Source organism: Populus nigra, chromosome 12 (genome assembly GCF_951802175.1).
Source record: "Populus nigra chromosome 12, ddPopNigr1.1, whole genome shotgun sequence".
NCBI classification, from domain to species: Eukaryota; Viridiplantae; Streptophyta; class Magnoliopsida; order Malpighiales; family Salicaceae; genus Populus; species Populus nigra.
Window position 1 is genome coordinate 5,455,080 of NC_084863.1, and position 21,526 is coordinate 5,476,605.

At 32.5% G+C, this 21,526-nt stretch overlaps 2 protein-coding genes across 2 annotated transcripts; both read left to right on the top strand.

The window, feature by feature from the left end:
- The first annotated feature begins 2,653 nt into the window (after nt 1-2,653).
- Nucleotides 2,654-7,606, top strand: LOC133670002 (NADH--cytochrome b5 reductase 1). Its single transcript, XM_062090382.1, has 9 exons — nt 2,654-3,046; nt 3,782-3,923; nt 4,115-4,205; nt 4,323-4,400; nt 4,886-4,966; nt 5,102-5,191; nt 6,213-6,278; nt 6,962-7,048; nt 7,158-7,606. Exons 1-9 carry the CDS (start codon nt 2,932-2,934, stop codon nt 7,248-7,250), a joined length of 843 nt encoding a protein of 280 aa, XP_061946366.1. The 5' UTR covers nt 2,654-2,931; the 3' UTR covers nt 7,251-7,606.
- Nucleotides 7,607-16,685: 9,079 nt separating this feature from the next.
- Nucleotides 16,686-19,889, top strand: LOC133668914 (probable arabinosyltransferase ARAD1). Its single transcript, XM_062088918.1, has 2 exons — nt 16,686-18,352; nt 19,130-19,889. The coding sequence occupies exons 1-2, from the start codon at nt 17,378-17,380 to the stop codon at nt 19,682-19,684; spliced, it is 1,530 nt and encodes a 509-aa protein (XP_061944902.1). The 5' UTR covers nt 16,686-17,377; the 3' UTR covers nt 19,685-19,889.
- The last annotated feature ends 1,637 nt before the right edge of the window (nt 19,890-21,526 follow it).

A 21,526-nucleotide genomic window follows, 5' to 3' on the forward strand; every position in this document is an offset into this window, starting at 1 on the left:
AATTTTTTTAATTTTTTAAAAATTATTTTTCATATTAGCACATTAATACTATCCAATAATATAAAAAATAAATTTAAATAGTTTCAAATGAACCTTAATAATAAAATCATATAGTTAATTAAATATATCTTTCAAGCTCTTATTGAAAAGTTGAGCGCAAGATAATCTCTAGATTATTCTATGTGTCATCAAACCAATTATTTATTTTGACTACATGATTCAAAACATCATTCCACTCTTGAAAAAACCACATTGAGCAACTTTTTGTGAGTGTTGGTAGTTAAATGACTTACCAAAAACTCTACTTGGACTTTTGTTTTTCGCATTTGTATTTATTAAATAGAGAAATATTCTTTTAATTTTTAATTTTTAATTTTTAATTTTTAATTTAAACCGAGAGAAGACACTTTTCTTCTCAAATAAAGATAGAGAGTTGTCTCTTTCTCGTACAGACAAAATCCCTCCATATAATCTGCCAATCTTCAAGAAATTAACTTGACATATTGACTTTCCTATTCCCATATCCTACACACAATCCGGTCAGGCCTAACCATGGATTTCCAATTTTAAATCCTATAGCCAAAAGGTCCATAGCAAAGGAAGAGGTTTAAGTTGTAATTGACTCAAACATCTCCTCATCCATCGGTAGAGACAAGGTTTTGACATGGTCAAGACAAGGAAGATAAGCCTCTTTGTCGTTGAGTTGAGAGTGGAAACAGGAAACCATGTGCTGGCTGGCACAAACAAATCTGTTGGCTCCCAATGTTTTTTTTTATATTTAATATCAATTTTATTAACAAGGTTTTTTCCTTATAATAGTAAAATAATTATTATTTGGTTTCACGTATACTAAATAAAGTATAAATACATCAATATTTTTATATTATACCCGAAGATAATTCCTTGAGTTTTCTAAATCTAGGTTGTTTATATAGCAACTAATTGAATCTCACTACCGAAATTTATTGATGGAAGATCCAAAACCATTTAATAGTATTATTCTCTTTCATCAACCTTAAAAACAGTTACTAAATTTTTATTTAAAAAAAATTAATATGTTATTATATATATATATACACAAACTCGAGATCATATGGAATAAAATAATGAATATTTTTTGAGTGAAGTGAAGTCTTTTCTTTTTCTTTTTGCAAATTGAATTTATAGAAGGATGCTTCTTTTTTTTTAAAAAAATTATAATATGAATTCTGAGGATGTAACTCAACTGGTTATGTTCTAGATTTGCTTTCTAAAAATTACCAGTTAGAGTCTCACAAACTTCAGGACCACTGAAAGCTTACATGGTCGTTAACTTTAGGGTCTGTGAAATTAGTCGAGGTATGTATAAGTTGACCCGGACACTCACGTTAATAAAAAAATTATGATATATATATATATATATATATATATATATATATATATATATAATATAAATGCATTTCTAAATTAGTTTTTTGCACGGAATGGAAATCATTTTTTGTTAGATTTTGATTAAATTGATAAAACTTTACTGTATCTAAATTTTACATGCAAAATAACTTCTCAATACTTAAATTAGTTTAGAATTTTTTTTGAAGGAAAAATATTGTATTATAATAGTAGGTAGAAAGATAGCTGAATTTTTAGTGTTGTTCATATAAAAAAATAATTTTTTCTCCCTCGCTAAACCTAAAAATGTATAGTATATCTTGAAAAAAATATAGAGGAGCTCATAATAAAATATGACAGTTTTATTTCGTAACTCATTTATATTATAAGGTAGTTTGCTCATGTCACATGTAGCTTCCATTATTTGTTGCTTATCATATAGGATGACGCATAGCTATATAACATATCTTGGAATAAAATTTATATGGTAATTTATAATAGCTCTAGCTGAAATTATAGCTTCACAAACATGGTAATAAGAAATAAAAAATAATGATGGGCTTTACAAATTGGCCCAATATAGCTAGATGATAGCTTGGATGAGGTTTTTATTTATTTATTTTTTTAATTATCATATTCTAAATAAATCTTCGTAGCGGTACGTTCACAATAAATTTTATTTTCTTACAACCTCACTTAAGATTAGAAACCTAACGTGAGGGAAGAAAATAATATAATGTCTTGCACCTAAGAAATAAAAATAAAAATTATATACATCTATAATATAGTCGATCACATACATATAATTGAAAAATTACGATTCACTTCATGCTATTCCTAAAATAATATGCCATATTATAATAAAACTTTTGTGATTATGTGTTTTTTTAAATTAAAAAGCAGCCTATTAAATTAAAATGAATTAACATTGCTTTTCTTTGGTGTGCCTATATTGTGCTAAATTAATTTTATTAATTGAAATAAAATCTTGTAGGGGTGGATCTAATTTCATATCTCATATATATATTATATTATATTATAAAAAAAGGTCAAATTTCATTGAATCCTATGAGCTTAGCATGGATAACATATTTTTTACTCTATTAAAAAGTCAAATTGGTTGGAAAATATTTCTTACATAAATAATAATAATTAATCTTAAGCACAAAAAAAAAAAATCAAGAGCAAGAAATAATAATAAAATGTGACAAGCCACCACACCTGCCAAGATGCGGGTTGGTGAACCAGTTCCCAATAGAGGTCTCGAGTTAGGCTAGGCCATACCAAACGTCAAATAGTCTTACCTACCACGTTTTCAGACTCTGGCTCTCTGCTCTACTCTTTTATGGTCACTTGTAGCAGCAACTAACAACAATAACAGCAGCATTTCACCCAAAAAAAAAAAACAATTAACAGCAGCAAGAAAAAATCCAAAACAAAGACAAGAGAGGCTACATAGTACACCCATCTCTGATATTCGTTTTCTTGTTTTGTTCACCTGTCTGAAAACTCATTTATAAAGCTGAATTCTTTTAGGGTAAGGTAATCAGTATCACTGACCCAATGGATTTAGAATTCTTGCACACACTTGATGTTCAGATTCTTGGGGCTGTAGCTGTGGCTGTTGTGGCCATTGTTATCGGTGCTGTCTTTCTCTTCTCCTCCAAAAAGCCCAAAGGTCTGAGCTTTTCTTTTCTTTTCTTCTTAATTCTGTGCTTTTTTATCCTTTGTTTTTGTGCATGTTGATTGAGTTTCTGTTAGGAAGATTAGATTTTTTTACCAACTTTGTGATTGTTCTATGAAATCTGGGTTCTGGGTTTTCCAAATCTTCAGTATCCATATTGAGAAAGATGGTTCTTGATGTTGAATGCAGTTCAAGCTGCGCAGATGTTATACTCTAACATAGTAATAAATGGGTTGTCGTTTTAAGTTTGCTTGCTGTACGAGGCTTTGATGCGATTGTTATTAGCAATGGTTGCTCTAATTGCATACTTCTATAACTGTATCTCTGAGTTACTAATTTTAAGGTGATATAGGCTTTGCTGTTTTGTTCTACGGTTTCTCATTGAATGATTTATGGTTCTGTAAAAGAACCTTAATACTTCATCATGGATTATGGAGAGCTCGTATTGTTGTACCACAGCTAGAACTTGGTGAACTCCCCATGAATGAGGTTTTAATGAGCAAATTGAGATTCCCTCAAGCGCCTAGATTGAAGTTCATTATTAACTAAAGCATGAGTAACTAAGTGGATTGGCTTTTAGCCTTTTTGTACTTTTGTTTGCTTGTACGCTCAATCCCTTAGATTTTACATTTGAGCTAGCTTTATGTGAAGTTTATTTTGCCTTTATTTTTTCTATCAATGTATTTGTTGTGTTTTATGAAACTAACTAATTTTTCTGTTTGATTATAGGCTGCTTAGATCCAGAAAATTTCAAGCAGTTTAAACTTGTCAAGCGTGTTCAGTTGAGCCATAATGTGGCAAAGTTCACATTTGCACTTCCTACACCTACTTCTGTTTTAGGCCTTCCTATTGGACAGCATATAAGTTGCAAGTTCAGTTCTTTCCTTCTCTTTTTGTGAATTCTTTATGTTTATCTGTGTCAATCGTTTCTTAATCCAGTGTTTGTAAGTATTAACCATTCAAATGGATTCAATTATATTAATTGATATGATGGAAAGTTGCCTTAGTTGTTACCTGTCCCTGTCATTGTTTAGTTCTTTTATCAGCTTCTTTCCTGAACAGGGGTAAGGATGGTCAAGGTGAAGAGGTTATCAAACCTTACACCCCAACTACATTGGATTCTGATGTTGGACAATTCGAATTAGTCATTAAGGTACATACCAGAAAACTTTACCTCGCTGGGCTTGATTTTAGTGGATAGTACTTAAATATTGATACTTGTTTTGTCTCTTTGTAACTGTTGTATTTCTTTTTGTTATTTTGTAACTAGATGTATCCGCAAGGAAGGATGTCCCATCATTTCAGAGAGATGCAAGTCGGTCATTATCTTGCCGTCAAGGGACCCAAGGTAAATGCTCTTTTCCAAATGAACAGGTTTTTTTTTTTTTTTTTTCATAATTCTTACCAAATTCTGTGTTGTTCTTCGACAACAATGTCACGATCTGGAAACAAGGAGGGTGGTGTGTTTGCTTCTAAGAGATTCTTTCTTTCTTTTATTACACTAATTCTTGACTTTCACTATTTCCACCTGATAGTAAATACTTGTATTGCGATTGCATTGTTATTTCCATTATGTGTTAAACGAGGTGCATAGTGTGCATGATGTCCTATCATATCCACCAGATGCGATGCCTCATATGCTTCTCATAATTAGTTGAATGATTAAAACTGTGGATGCAAGTTTATCATATGCTGTTTCATCTATAACTTCCAGGCTATGATTTAACTATCTTGTGAATGTGTTGGTTTTAAGTTTTAACTATCCAGTATTACTGAGATGAAAAAACAATGATCTGGCTTGGACTGCTGGTGTTTGAAATACCATTGTAACAGGGCCGATTTAGGTATCAACCTGGCCAGGTTAGAGCATTTGGGATGCTTGCTGGAGGCTCTGGCATTACTCCTATGTTCCAAGTATGATATCAAGATTATATTTTTTATTCCAGTTTTGATTTCGTTCTATCTTTAGCTTGCAATGGTCTTTGGCTGTTGCCTCTTGGAAGGTTTTGGTGATCACATGTTCATTGTACCTTGATGTGTCCGCTTCAGGTTGCTAGAGCCATACTAGAGAACCCAAATGACAAGACAAAGGTGCACCTCATTTATGCTAATGTTACATATGAGGACATTCTTTTGAAGGTAAGTTGCAGCTCTATTTTCTTCTGATGCTCCATTGTAGCTCACAATCAGTTGAACTATCAAGCCAATGTGCCCTATGCCGGGCTAAATGGTGCCCTAAGCGAGTGAATATCATGCAGTGCCATCTATTTGGTGAAATATTAAACCATGAGGTGAAAATACCTTGGCAATTATGTCTCTGCTGGCAAACTTCATTGTTATCAATCCCCAAAATGGAAACTAGCTGAAATATCATTTGGGTTCTGAGCACGTTCTAGCAGCATACAAACCGACTTTACAAACTCTTGAAATTTGTTGGAATTAAGAGAATTTACAATAGCAGAAAAGCATGCTCCCCAAATGGAAGTTCTAAAGTTTTAGTGCGCTTAGCTGACTTTCTCAACTTTTTTCACAGGATTTCATACCTGCTCATTTGCTCATTTATACCACTCTAGGGGAAGAAAATAGAAAAAAAATGTTCAAAGAGAAATCATTTATTGTCTTGAAAGTGTTTTGTTAGAAAAATAAATTCACGAGAGTAGGCATTTTGGGAACTAATGATGGCTACTTTAGTTTATACTAAATGAAACTCGTGGGATTGACAAACCATCATTCATTTACCACTTGCCAAGACTTCATTGTAGTGTAGTTCAGTGGAACTAAAACTTTCTCGGAAACTGAAGAACTTGGTTGATAATGTTGGTCTTCGGAGAAAGAAAAATCCTTTTAAAAATAATTCTAGAAAGATTAACAATAAAAAAAGAGGAACTAAATCAAATTTCACCATCTAAGCTAAGACATGGATAGTAGTCTGAAACTAAAACTCTTATAGGTTCCTCTTGTAGAAATTTTGTCAAAGCTTCTTGGGGATATTTTTTTCTTTTTTGGCTCAAGAGGATCTGTTAGTCTGCATCCTTCTTTTGAATATTATTGTTAATACAATAACATGTATGCCACCCCTCTCTGTATTGTTAGCAGTGACAATATGCTATATGTGTTATTTTGTTTTGCAATTCAAAATAATTTGAATTGTTATTTACAGGAGGAATTGGACACCCTTGCTGAGAGGTACTCTAGTCACTTTAACGTCTACTATGTTTTGAATCAGGTTAGTTGTCTTTCTTATGCCAGACAATTCTATTGTTACTTGTTTCTCCTTTTCATTTGCTTAATATGTTCGCTTTACTGTCTTCCTTTTTTCATAATTGAGACTCGTATTCTTTATATCTTGGTGTAGAGAAGTCCTTGAAGATTGCAACTTGCTTATTAGTTTCTTTTATGACCTTTTTCCCTGCTCAGCTACCTTTCCAAATACAATAGATAGTGGAGAGAGTCCTTGCTTAGCCTGGCTGTACATCGAAAATTATACTTCAACAGCCACCCCACCCCACTCAACCCAACCTCGATGAAATCTGCTCACAATTTGTTGGGGCACAAAGATTGTGCTGGTTATAATTTAAGATAAAAATGGTCTTGAAAACCTAAATGGAATATCGAAATGAGTTCCTTGTCCAGCTTAGCTGCTTCAAGCAAATTCCTGTGATACAGCCATGAGAAACTGATTAAATCTATTGAATTTTGTATTGGATGAATTACATATTCTGTCTGATGGCATGATCATGTTTGCACAAGCTCGTGCATGCATGATGGCTACTGTTCTGCTGGTAGGTCCTTCATGCTGAAGCATGTTTATCACGCATAATGGGTTATAGATGTCTGTTTTATGTGGTATAGTCATTGATGACTGTTTGATTAACCAAACTGTGTTGTTGGATGTTATTTTCTCCTTAGCCTCCCGAAACATGGGATGGTGGTGTTGGCTTTGTATCAAAGGAAATGATTCAAACCTACTGCCCTGCACCAGCACCTGATATCAAGGTAGGTTTCTGATTTGCTTACATTCATCATGAGACATCAGGGAAAGATAAAATATACTCGAAAGAAAATTACAACAATTGCTACTAATTTTCCATCATGCAATCCACAGATTCTAAGGTGTGGACCGCCACCTATGAACAAGGCCATGGCAGCACACCTCGAAGCTCTTGGATATGCACCTGAGATGCTGTTCCAGTTCTGATCCTTGAAAACTTGTTGACTCTCTATTTGGATTGGTATTCATCACTCTCCTGGTTTCAATAAAAAGACTAGATTGAGAAAAAACTTACTTTTGCTTTCGAAATGAGAAAAAACTTCTTCGAGTTGCTTTAATACGCAATGTTGCTCACTCTCCAATTGATCCTAGATTTGAGATTTTTAAGGTTGGATGTGGAACAAATTTTACTTCACTTGATCCTAGATTTGAGATTTTTGTTGGATGTTGAACAAATTTTACTTCACTTAGATTGCATTTGGTTACTGTTTTGGGACAGATAGAAAAAATTGACACATGTCTGGTTAAAGAGACGAATAAAATACATTTACTTTTGGGATCAATTTAGATTGAATTTCTATATTTACAATACAAATACATAGAGATGTCTAGTGTCTCCGCATAAATGCGACCTTAATATGATCGATAGCATAATGAGACATAACTGTCATGATGGAAGAACCACAACCCTGAAAGGGTATAAATTTGATTTTATGTTGTAATAACTGAACATGTTAAAAGAGCATCCTTGTACTTGTGTTCACTCATAATTAGAAGATATGGTAGCAATTAGCAGGCATCAATCCCTCCCGTGAGACCAAGGTAGAAACTGAAAGACAATATACAGAAAAGATGGTTTTGACTCAATGGCCAAATTATATAGACATTACAGTTGTAGTGATAAGGATTACAATAACAGCAACCATAACTTCCAGGATAATAACAACAGAGTACAAGTTTAAGCATATCAGAGCAAGCATTTGAATTCAAGTATCCTGGTTTGTAGGGAGCTAGGGAGTGATATCTTTGATATCCTTAACACCTTCCCTTAAATTAGTGGGTGAGGAACAGACCAATAATTTGTCACCCAAGATGCAAAACCGATCAGCAGTGAGGCAGTGTGGCTCTTGGTGAAGATATCTGAAGATATCTGCAACTTAATTGCGGGTGTTAATGTAACGAACAACCACATTTTTGTTAACAACCTTCCCTCGAATAAAATGGTAATCAATTTTGATATGCTTGGTTCGCGCATGAAAAATAGAATTAGAGGCTAAAGACGTAGCAATGAGATTATCACACTAGACTGTAGGGTGAAAAATAGAATTAGAGGCTAAAGACATAGCAATGAGATTATCACACTAGACTATAGGTGGTGAAGGCAAATAAATATGCAGTTCTCACGAAAGCATACGGATCCAATATACTTTAGTTGTCGTTAAGGCCAAGCCCCAATACTCTGCTTCAGTATTGGATCTGGAGACAACATGTTGTTTCATAAAGGACCAAGAAACTAAACACTGACCGAAATAGATGTCATAGCCATTGGAAGAACGTCTATCATCAGGATTACCCGCCCAATCTGCATCATAGAAGGCATGTAAGGCAACAGTACTGGGTTTACAATGAAGACCAAAATCAACAATATGTTTTAAGTAACGAAGAACTCGATTTGTCGAAGTCTAATGGGTACTGATAGGTGCTTGCACATGTTGACATAACTGATTGACAGAATACACAATATCAAAACATGTAATGGTAACATATTGTAGGGCACCAACAATATAATGGTATTCAGAGAGATCAACTAAGAGATCACCATCAAATTTTGACATCTTGAAACAAGAAATGCAGGGGGCCTTGTAAGGTCGAGCACCGACCATATTTGCACGATCAAGTAAATCAATGATATATTTAGATTGATGTAAATGTAACCCTGTATGATCACGTGAAACCTCTATCCTTAAAAAATGGCTCAAGTCACCTAAATCCTTCATCACAAACTCATATTTTAATTTTGAGATAATAGAGAAAATTGTAGAATCATCGTTACCAGTGATGATGATATCATCGACATACACTAATTTATAAATATGCAATTTATCTCGATGAAGAGTGAAGAGAGAATAGTTAACGTGAGAACCAGATAAGCCAAGATCGTAAAGTGTTTGTGAGAGACGAGTGAACTAGGCTCATGGTGCCTATTTAAGGCCATAAAAAGAGCGATGCAATCAACATACAAAGTTAGGATGTTTAGCATTGAGAAACCCCTTCAATTGCTCTATATAAACTTCCTCATTAAGGTATCCTTGAAGAAAAGCATTGGAGACATCTAGTTGTCGTGTAGTCCATCGAAACTGTACAGCCAAGGCTAAAATAAGATGAACAATTATCGGTTTAATAACTAGGCTAAAGGTCTCAAAGTAGTCGACGCCAGACCTCTGATCAAATCCTTTGGCGACTAATCTCGCCTTGCAACAATCAATAGAGCCATCAGGTTTCTGTTTGATCTTGTAAACCCATTTGTTACGGACAATATGGTGAGATGAAGGCCATGGACAGAGTGACCATGTATCGTTTTTCAATAATGCTTTGAACTCAGATTCCATATTTGCACGCCATTCTAGTTTGGAGGCTGCCTGTGTAAAAGTGTTAGGCTCAGGAGGGATGGCTATCGTATAAAAGAGGTGAAGTGGATGTCGTGAGGAATAATAGGTTACATAGTTAAGGAATTGGCGAGGTCAAGAATGCCCTGTTTGTGAGCGAGTGACAATATGATGGACATGGGAGTCCTCGACAAATGCCAAATGATCAGGTGATTCAATGAGAGGTGGATGGTGCGAAGGATTGGGGGACACAGTTGAAGTTTAAATAGAGGTTGAGATGGGTGACACATATGAATCTAGAGGCTCATGTGGCTGGGGTGAAGTCTAATGGGTAGGTGGGGAACCCAAAGAAGGAGGAGAAACTAGAACTTGAAGGGGAGAGGAAGACATACCAGTAGATCTGGTTGGTGGTGAACCCAAATAATTAGTGGAAACTAGAATTTGAAAGGGTGAGGAAGACGTACCAGGAGGGAGCTCGACACCAACAAGAGAGTGATTTAGGATCCTTATTTTGGCGGAAATTAGTTTTCATCAAACACAACACTACAAGAGATACCGAGTAAAAGGTGAGGAAATATATTCTCCACCATTATCGGTTTGAAAACATTTAAAAGGGGATGAAAATTATTTTTTCATAAGTAGCCGAAATTGAACAAAAGAATTGAAGACATCAGATTTGTTTGCAATAAGATACAACCAAGTAAATCGACTGAAATCATTAATAAACGTTACATAAAATTTAAAACCACTAGGTGAAACAAGAGTTGCAACCCAAACATCCGAGTGAACTAGATCTAAAGGACCTAATGTCTCACAATTAGAGCTGGAAAATGGTTATTGAATGGACTTGCCAAGTTGACAAGATTCATATACAAAATTCTTTTCCACCGAACTGACAAGAGGTAAATTAGAATTAGATAAGACATGATGCAAGACAGACTTAGATGGATGACCTAAACGTTGATGCCAAAGGGAGCTATGTGTCTTGATTTCCATATAAGTTGGTGAGATTGATAGGATAAAGCCCATTTTCACTCGGACCCTAAAGGAGCATGATTCCTGTCTGATTGTCCTAAACTGAATAGGCATTATGTGTGAGATGGAAAGTAACATCATTATCGACATAAAATTTGTTAACAGAAAGGAGATTGGTAGCAGCTTGAGAATAGTGAATAATATTCTTAAGAATAAAACAATTATTATCAGAGTGGACAATGGATGAACCAGTATGTTTAATAGACAAACCTCTACCATTACCTAAACTGACAATCTCATTACCATCAAACGAGCATTTGGAGTCAAGATTCTCAACATTATTAGTTACGTGTGTATTAGCACCATTGTCTGCAAGCCATTGACAATTCAGGAATTCTGCATTAATATAAGCAACCATGGTTGCCAAGTCTGTTGGGGGATGACATCCTTAGAAAGAAAAATCCATTCGACGAAAACAATCCAGTGCCTGATGATTATTACCTTTGCAAATCTGGCAAGGGGAACGACCACCGGAGTTGAAAACAGAATGAACGTCTTTGGTAGATATGGAAGGGGCAGAAAAATATGGCTTTGTAGCGTTGGTGTTTGAAGACCTTGAAAATTGGAGTTTACGTTTCATAGGCTAAAACTTTGGTCGATTGGTAAATGAAGCAAATGAGGATGTTTCTGGTGCAGGATTTAGTGGAGCATGACGGTTCAAAATTATTTCATGATTCAGTAGTTAAGACCTGAAATCAAAAAATGACATAGAAACCTCCCGAGTGTGGAAGGAGTAAGAGGTAATAAATAGTGTAAAAGTAGGATTAAGACCCCCAATAATAAAGGATATGAGATCGTCATCATCAACTGGTTTTCCAACAGTAGATAGTTGATCTGCTAAGAACTTGGCTTTAGTCAGATACGAAGCACAAGTCAAGGAACCTTGTTAGAGATTTTGTAGTTGATGTTTCAAGCGGGGAGATACGGGATTTTGATTGAGATGCAAAACGAGCAGCAAGAGATTGCCATGTCAAAAATGAGGAGTCCAAACCATAGAATGAAGCCACCAGTGCTAGAGAAAGAGAGGAGAAGATCCAACTTAGCAGAAGTTGGTCACGACTCTGCCAACTGGTGTAAGCAGGATTTATGAACTCATTTTGGCAGCAGGGCAGAGGTTAGAACCATCAATAAAGCCAATCAAATTGTGACTTTTGAGAATAGGTTTAAACTGGGCAGTCCACGCAAGATAGTTTGTCTCATCAAGTTTGATAAAGACAAGTTGTGTTGGATTGGGGAAAGCAAAATAGGATGAGGAGAAACCAAACTCAAACATGTTTTGGAAAAGCGGAAGTAGGATCTTTAAAGCGTAAGCTAGATTTGCTCTGATACCATGAAAGACAATATACAGAAAAGACAGTTTTGACTCAATAGCCAATAGCCAAACCGTGAGTATCATTATAATTAAATAGACATTACAGTTGTAGTGACAAGCATTACAATAACAGCAACCATAACTTTAGGATAATCATAACAGAGTAAGCATTTGAAATCAAGTATCCAGTTTGTTGGGAGCTAGGGAGTGATATCCTTAACAGAAACAAGATTAAGGTGTTGGTGGGATATGAACACACATGCCCCTACAAAACCACAGAGCCTCGCCACCTCCAGGAGAAAAACAAGATCAAGGTGTGGAGATTTGTTTGCACGTGCTGCTACCAAACAACCGGATCTTTTGGTGATATCAAAGATTGATGTAAGAATGACTTCAACTATAACCGACACGTCTAAATTACAATGCACTTGGGGGGGTTTTTAAGAAAGAAGTGCCTTCCTTGCCCGTTCATCGAAAAATAAAAAAAATCGTTGACTTGCATAGATTATGATAGTCAAGATTATGGTAGTCACATTGTTGTGGAAGTCTACAACTGCGACTAATTAGCAATTTAAATAGTGGGATGACAACTGATTACTCGTGGTTTGGGAACGCCGCTCAAAAGAGTCATTACACAGAAATCTTTTTTATTATTATTTAAAATTAATTTTTTTATATTTTATATCGTTTTTTAATGTGTTTATGTTAAAAATAAATTTTAAAAAATAAAAATAAAATATTATTTTGATATATTTTAAAATAAAAGGTATATTGAAAAACAATCGTTATCACAATATCAACTTTTATGTAAATCTGTTGAGACGTTTCAACTTGATTTTTTATAATTTTTTATTTTTTTACTTTAAATTAAATTTTTTTATATTTTTGGATCATTTTGATTTGATGATATCAAAAATAATTTTTAAAAAATAATTTTTTTTATTTTAATGTATTTCAAATAAAAATTATTTTAACAAATAATCACTATCACTATTTTAAATACCCAATTAAAATCTTATTTTCCATCTCTATCATCAAGCAGCTGGACTCGTAAATGGTCACATTAATTAGAGAGTATTTGAGATAATAGTAATAAAAAATTTTAAAATTTTTTTGTTTAAAAATATACTAAAATAAATTTTATAATTTTTTTTAATATTAACACATCAAATCAATTTAAAAACAAATAAAAAAAATTAAAATTAACAAAACAATGATTCAACCACTCCATCAAATAGTCCAGGATCCGACCTCGTTCTTTTTTTTTTTTTTTAATGTGAATATATAAGTGATAAATACATAGACATGTGGCAGGTCGGTTATACGTGGAATATGAATGTGCTTTAAAAATGGGACCACGTGGTCACCCACTCTTTTCTCACAAATCACTAGCATTTTATTTGAGACCATGTCTCTTTTTGCAACTGCAAGAAACAGATTGATTCTTTCGGTTCAGAAATTGAAAAATATAATAGAATCAAGCCACTGGATCTTGCTCTAGTTCCACCTTACCCGGTTGCACCCGTATCATAAGTGGGATCTTTCTGAGCATATATATATATATATATATATATATATATATATATAGTAAAATATGTGAGAAAATTACTGTTCTAGGATTTATCAACTAACTAACTTAACTTAATAACGTGTTAGATAAGATTTTAAGATATAATTTATATTATTTTTTGATATACCTCTTTATATGAAAATATTTTAAGCTTAAAATTTATATTGACTCATATTATCATGTGATTTATTTTTTATTAAATAAATAGAGATGATGAGATTTGAACTTATAACCACTTGTTCATTAAGGCTTTGATACCATATCAAAGAACCATCTCGACCTAATAGTTTAAACTTTTAGATGAAATCTCAAGATATGATTTATATCATTCTTTAACAGTATTGTGTATATAAAATATTTGTACTGTGAACATGTTCAAAGGATTATAAAGACGTTGTTTTTTCTATTTTTTATTCTAAAAGTTGCTGGCATGTTTTGGATTAAGGCATGATTACCTAATCCAAGGTTATTGGATCTGTCATGGTTGCCAGATCCAAGATATTTAAAATATTCTTTATATTTTTAATATATTTTTTAAAAAATTGTTATTAACCCACTGCAAAACGCGGGTAAATATACTAATTTTATCTCAAAACTTGGGCAAAATTTTGTTCGAAAATATTATTTTTTGAGGGATACTTTTGTTCTTAATTGAAACATTTCATCTTCAACAGCAACACGTATCATAAGCAGATTAATCTTGAAAGATAGGAAAGATACATCCATCGGTTTAACAATCTTTCTCGAAATAGAATCACAAGCTAACCAATAATTTCTTTTTTTTTTTCAATTAGATGGTGCTTTCGTGTATTTTTTATAGATAAAATTATAAAATTAAATACATCCCTCCAATTTAATAATAATAATAAAAAGCCATATATATATATTGATACATTTTGAAAATTTTACCTCTTGAGACATAGTAATCTAAAAAAAAATGATAGAAAAGATAAATGATCGGGCATCCTTTTTAGATTATAAAGATGTTTAGTATTGTGGTAGATTACAAAGATGTTTAGTATTGTGGTAATAATTATTTTTTAAAATGTATTTTGATTGGAAATAAATTAATTTTTTTATTTTTTAAAATTTATTTTTAATTAGCACATCAAAATAATAAAAAAAAACACTAAAATAATCTGATTTTAAACAAAAATCAATTATTTTAAAAACAATATTTCTTCCGCAAAAATACAAACAACTTCCATCACTTCAATCAATGGATTGAAACTTGAATGACATGTTAACTAATTATTATTTTGCAAAGAAAATGGTTTATTTTAGATTTTTAGTCAAAATTTTGAAAAGAAGCTCCCACCTAAACCCAACAAGTCATGGCACCAACCACGTCGACTATGTATTGACGACGAACAAGGTCGATTTGGAAATACAAGAGGATTGAAAGAATCATCAAGGAGAAAAGTAAAACAAAAATCAGACCTTATTTGAATAATTTATAAATAAATTCTTTGAAATGATTTCAGATAACGATATTTATTTTACATTTTAAAAATATTTTTTAAAAAATTTAAATTTAAATTTTTATTTTATTTTATTTTACTTCAAATTAATATTTTTTTTGTATTTTTAGATCATTTTAATGCGCTGATATTAAAAATAATTTTTTAAAAAAAATATTATTTTAATATATTTATGAGTAAAAAATACTTTAAAAAACAATCACAACCACATGTCTCATTTGATGAATTGAAAAGCCGCGTCTTGTTTTATATTGACAAATTAATATTGGGTCACCACATAAATATTTCAACAATTTTTTTGTTGTAGTAACAACATTAAAAGGTATTTTTTTTTTAAAAAAAAGAAAGTAGTGATTTTATTTTAATAAATAAAGTATAAATACATTAATATTTTCATATCACATCTAAATTATAAATGAAAAAAAGAAAAGAAATGAAATTCGTCAAAATGCAACTGCTTAGCTAACAATTTGACTACTTAGAACATGGATTTTCCCGAATATACAATCCAACGTCTACCTAAAATATTTACAGTATTTGGCATTCAAATCTCAAAGCCCTTGAGTACATGGTTTGAATGTAATAGAAAACTTGTGATCATGATTATATAGAGAAAATGCTTGGAATTTCCAAGTCTTCCTCCAGTTTTAGACTTCAATTTTTATTCTTCTTTTTCATCCTGGAGTTACTTTGCAATTAAGACTTGGATTGGATAGTAATTAGGAACTCTTAAATTATTATTTCGAGTTGGTATATTTTGAATATTCATGAGAAAAAAAAGAAGAGAATTTGTAATAGAATTTAAACTTGATATAATCTATAAATAGATATGGACTCGTGGATATATTAAATGTTAAAATAAAAGAAAAACTTGTGTCGATTGTTTATTTAGTCTTTAGAGAAATAGTTTGCAATTTGTTTTTGATCTAATTTTGTATTGTTGTAGCGATTGTTTTTTGATGTGTTTTTTTTATTTAGAAACACATAAAAATAATATTTTTTTTTATTTTAAAAATTTATTTTTGATATCAATATATTAAAAAATCTAAAAACAAAAAAAATTAATTAAAAATAAAAACAAAAACAAAAAAAAATTAAAAATATTTTTGCATAGGGCTGTTTGTTTTTTGCGGTTGAAACCGCGTTTCGTGATTTTTTAAAATTTATTTTTGTTTTAATATTCTGATATTAAAAATAATTTTTGAAAAAAAAAATATTATTTTCATATATTTTCGAGTAAAAAAACTTTAAAAAACAACCGCTACTATAATTTCAGATACTACCTTTGTAAGCTTTGAAATAGTTAAATTAAGAACAATTTTAGAGGAAAAAACAAGGAAATTCTATTTGTTGTTTTATTTGGATTTTCATACCCAAAATATGAATTTTATTAAATAGTAAAATCATAAATAAATACAAATTCAAAGAGGAAAGCTCAAGCTATCCGTTTCTCAAAAGAATCTTGGTAGTAACAAAACATGCTAAAGATAAGAAGCCAAAGAAGCTATCGGTTTCCTTGTAGAATCTGAGTTTTGCGTGTAATAACAACAACAACAACAACAACAACTATCACTATTTCCCTTAATTATTATTAATTAACACTACAATGTATAACATATTGATATAAATAAGGGTAAATAAAACCTCAAAACAGAAAGCCATTAATAGCCCAAAACTTACTCTACAAAAGAAACACGCAGAGGGAAAAGACACAAAGAAAGAAGAGGACGAGAGAGAGAGAGGCGCAAAGCCCGCTTCTACTGATTGACCCTATCCCCACGCCAACTTCAGAGTCCTTCCTTTTGTGTTTTGTTTTTGCACTCAAAAGAAAAAGAAAAGAAAAGAAAACTGGCAGAGAGAGAGAGAGAGAGGAGAACAACGGCCAATTTTGGTGTGTGCTCGTTTATTTTCTACGGTACGATTCTATACACCGCGTACAAAGAACACCCCTTTTGTTTTTTCTTGGTTTTTCCTATATGATTCTTTGGTGGGTTTTTAATCTTTTCTCTTTTTGAGTGGTTTGTGGTACTTTTTTCTGTTGGTGGGTTGTGTTCTGAATGACATTGAGCTGGTTTTTCACTTTCTAGCCAATGTAGGTTGAGGAAATCAATTTTGATCTATTTTCTGCAGTCTAGAGGCGATTTGGTTTGTTGGGTATTAAAGTTTTTTGAAGACTATTGGAGAGATTGTAGAGGGAGAGAGATCTTTTAGCCGATGTGACTGACACCAATTTCTTATAGAGAATCATGTTGGCAGAAATGTGATGTTTGATACAAGATATTATAGCTGATTCTGTTCTTTTTTTTTGTTGGATTATTATTTGTATTGCAATGGCTGAGAAGCACTCCTCATCATCCCTTGGGGTTGTTTCTAGGAAATCTATGTTTTGCTTGTTTTCTTTCGTGTCTGCCTTGTTTATACTGTCATGGTTTTTTATGTTGCGTTCCACGGTCAGTGCCGGATTTATTGACCTTAGTTTGTTACCTCATCCTAAACTCAATTCTGTGATTGATAATGGCAATTCTGCATCCTGGAATCGGAATTATGTTGAACCCTCGATTGGAAATCGAGCACGAGCAATTCCTGTAGACAATGAAGGAGATGGAGGAGAAGAAAAACCTCAAGAGAAAGATGATTTAGGAGATGTGAAATGTAACAGTTTTGATAATAATTGCAATCAAGTTCTTAAGGTTTTCATGTATGATTTGCCTTCTGAGTTTCATTTTGGACTCTTGGATTGGAAACCTCAGGGGGGTAGTGTTTGGCCTGATCTTAGAGCTAAAGTGCCTGCATATCCTGGTGGGCTGAACTTGCAACATAGTATTGAATATTGGCTTACAATGGATCTTCTTGCTTCAGAGATTCCTGGCATTCCTAGAGCTGGTAGTGCAGTAAGAGTTCAAAATTCTAGTGAAGCTGATGTTATATTTGTGCCATTCTTTTCTTCTATAAGCTATAACCGATATTCCAAGGTGAATCCACACCAAAAGAAGAGCAAGAACAAATCATTGGAAGAAAAGTTGGTTAAGTTTGTGACTTCGCAAAAGGAATGGAAGAGGTCTGGGGGGCGAGACCATATCATTTTGGCTCACCATCCAAATAGCATGTTATATGCAAGGATGAAGCTATGGACGGCAATGTTCATACTTGCAGACTTTGGGAGGTATTCTCCAAATATAGCAAATGTTGGCAAAGATGTGATTGCACCATACAAACATGTAATTAAAAGCTATGCCAACGACTCCTCTAACTTTGACAGCCGCCAGACTTTGCTGTATTTTCAAGGAGCCATATACAGGAAAGATGTATGTTCTCTTCCTCTTTACTATGTCTGCTGCTAATTGTTTCTTTAAAATTTCTACTGCAATAAATACTTATCTGCCACAAAATTTTCTTTTTGACATTTTCCATAACGTAAAAATAAGGTATAAATACAATTTTATGTATTAAGAACATAAACTGGCATGCACTTCCCAGTTCGCACCTTGTTATTTCTTTTTCTGTGAAACAGAGATTGTTTAGATTAGGATAATTTCATGGATCAAGTGTCAAAGTACATGCCAATAAAAGAATAATTTATTCTATTTTGAGGCATCGATTTCAACTTATCAACATACTGAGTTTTTTATATGCAATCTTATCATGTAGCTGTCGCGGTAAAATAATTGGCAAAATTGAATTTTTGGCTCTGAAACTAGCGTGGACTTGATATCTATATAGTTTACTTCTCACAGATGTAATGAACTAGCCATATGAACATGAATGGAGTTCATTTGTGATAATTATTCCGGCCTGCTGTTGAGGATTGGTTGTGGTTATAAACTCCAAAAACACCAATGCATCTCATGAAACTTTGCCATTATAATCCTTGCTTGATCTTCACAATGTCAAAAGACATATTTGACTTGCTGAATGTTTTCCGCCAGGGAAACCCATTTCATGTTCATTAGATTCTGAAAAACCAACTATTTAAGATGATCTAGTATTTTTCATTTCAACGAACTATTATTATATGCGTCACTGTAGGTTGGCTTTACATTACATATTCCTTGATTCTTCAATTTTGGATTTCACGCACTCAGGGTGGCTTTGCTCGGCAAGAATTATTTTATGCTCTAAAAGATGAAAAAGACGTGCATTTTCAGTTCGGTAGTGTACAAAAGGATGGAGTGAGCAAAGCTTCTCAAGGAATGCACTCCTCCAAATTCTGCCTTAACATAGCAGGTGATACGCCCTCATCAAACCGCCTCTTTGATGCCATTGCCAGCCACTGTGTTCCGGTCATCATCAGTGACGATATCGAGCTCCCTTATGAGGATGTCCTTGACTACTCTCAATTCTGCATATTTGTCCGCACTTCAGATGCTGTCAGAGAAAAGTTCCTCATAAACCTTGTCAGGAGTTTTAAGAAGGATGAATGGACTAGAATGTGGCAGAGGTTGAAAGAGGTAGAAAACTTCTTTGAGTTCCAATATCCATCAAAGGAAGGCGATGCAGTTCAAATGATATGGCAGGCTGTAGCAAGAAAAGTCCCTGCAATTAGGTTGAAGGTAAATAAGTTTAGGCGATTTTCTCGTTTTGGGACCCATGAAGATGGAGTGTTAAGAAAAATACCATCACCTAGTAATTTTTGGTGAAACATCCAGTGTTTCTTTATACTTCGAGGTTCTGTTTATATATAAAGGTGAGAAATTCAATTTATTCTCGCTGCAGATTTTGACAACTCTTTTGTAAAAATAAAGATTTAGGAAATTAGATGATAGAGTTTCAAGCATTTGGTTTTCGTGCGTGTTCCAGCATCGCCTATGTTTTTTTTCTCAATATTACCGTCTTTGCTGTCTATATATATCTTCAGATTTGACTCAGTATATAATGCACAGATTATTTTCTCTGGTTGTTGATAAACTCTTCCCTTCATTGAAGAAGAGTATAGTGAGTCACCATAGCCAGGAAGTCCTGCTCAGTGGTATTGCATTGACCTTGTTGTACCAGTAGGGGTGAGAAAAAAATTAAAAAACCAATTAAATCGAGAATACTGAAAAAAAATAATCGAAAAAACCGAACCGTGAAAAAAAATCAATTAAATCAATTAGAAGTTTTAAAAAACTGACCAGTTCGGTTCTTGCTTTATAAGTCTGAAACTAAAAAAATCGAAACGAACAAAAAAAACCGAGTCAAACCGAAAAAATTGAGCCAAATTAAACCAAACCAGAACCGGTTTTTGTTCTAAAACAACCAAACCGAACTGAAACCAGTTGGTTTGAACTAGTTTCAGTTCGGTTTTTTTTTAAAAAAAACTAGTTTAATTACTTTGTTTTTTTATAATAAAAACCAAACTGAATAAAAAATGATCATCCTAGTAGTTTTGATAGAAGAAATTTGGAATTTTTCTTTGTGAAAGATCACATTCAATTTTTTTGGAAATAAAAAAAAATTGATATAAAATTAAAATAAAATAATAACTAGAGAGCAAATAGAGGATCAACAAAACACAATAAAAAGTTAAAAGATTTCAAGAATAAGGATTTATTCGTGCAAATTTGAATGTGATTTGAAAATTTTGATAACTATCTATAGCTTAAAATAAAAATTGTATGTGATTTGAAAATTTTGATAAGTTTCTAATTAGTAACTTGTATATAGCTTAGAATAAGGATTTATTCGTGCAAATAAATCTGGCGATTTGAATTTATTATGGGTTCATGTGCCCAAATGAATTCTTATAATAGGAAGGTTTTCTGCAATTTGTATATTGAGATAAAAAATATTCTCAATTAAAATTTATAAATATTTAAAATAATTATGAGAATTTTATGGTCAACTCTTGATATTTAAATACCAGCCTATTTGTAGGTCCAACATTTATATCAAAATTATATATATATATATATATATATATATATATTGTATTTTTACAAGACCACATTTAAAAAAAAAAACAACCACAACTCAAAAATCTAAAATCAATGCATTAACTAAACAGAAAACATTAACTCCTTACTATCACATTTGACATATTCGAAATCAAACAAACATGTAAACATAACATATTAAAACAATTATTAACATATTAATACATTGCATTTAAACAATAGAAATCAATCCAACAGGTCTCATGGACTCCACTTTCAAGGTTTATAGATATATATACCTTCCAAGCTTGAAATCTTCAAATAAAAATGGATTTCTAATGCTGCATTCCCTTTCTTTTTATCTCCAAACCCAGCAAAAACGAATTTAACCCTTGAAATTTTGAACTAGATTGGATTTCTTAAACCTTAATCAAAGTTTCTCTTTTTCTCTTTTTTTCTTCCTCCTTTCTTCCTCTGATTACCTCTCCTTTTATAGGCGGATTCAGAGCTTCTAAATGAGTTTATTAGGGTTCTAACAAACCAAAACTAGGCTGGTTTCACCTCTGCATCAATGATTTTTGCTTTAGGTAGTTTTGCAACAAACTTAGAGGCCAATATGAAGTGTTA

Excerpts from the sequence above, each read along its gene's own strand:
- LOC133670002 (XM_062090382.1), top strand. The coding sequence starts at position 2,932 with ATGGATTTAGAATTCTTGCACACACTTGATGTTCAGATTCTTGGGGCT. Across the intron at positions 3,924-4,114 it reads GGACAGCATATAAGTTGCAA|GGGTAAGGATGGTCAAGGTG; the intron begins GTTCAGTTCTTT and ends TTTCCTGAACAG. Across the intron at positions 5,192-6,212 it reads ATGAGGACATTCTTTTGAAG|GAGGAATTGGACACCCTTGC; the intron begins GTAAGTTGCAGC and ends TGTTATTTACAG.
- LOC133668914 (XM_062088918.1), top strand. The coding sequence starts at position 17,378 with ATGGCTGAGAAGCACTCCTCATCATCCCTTGGGGTTGTTTCTAGGAAA. Across the intron at positions 18,353-19,129 it reads GAGCCATATACAGGAAAGAT|GGTGGCTTTGCTCGGCAAGA; the intron begins GTATGTTCTCTT and ends TCACGCACTCAG.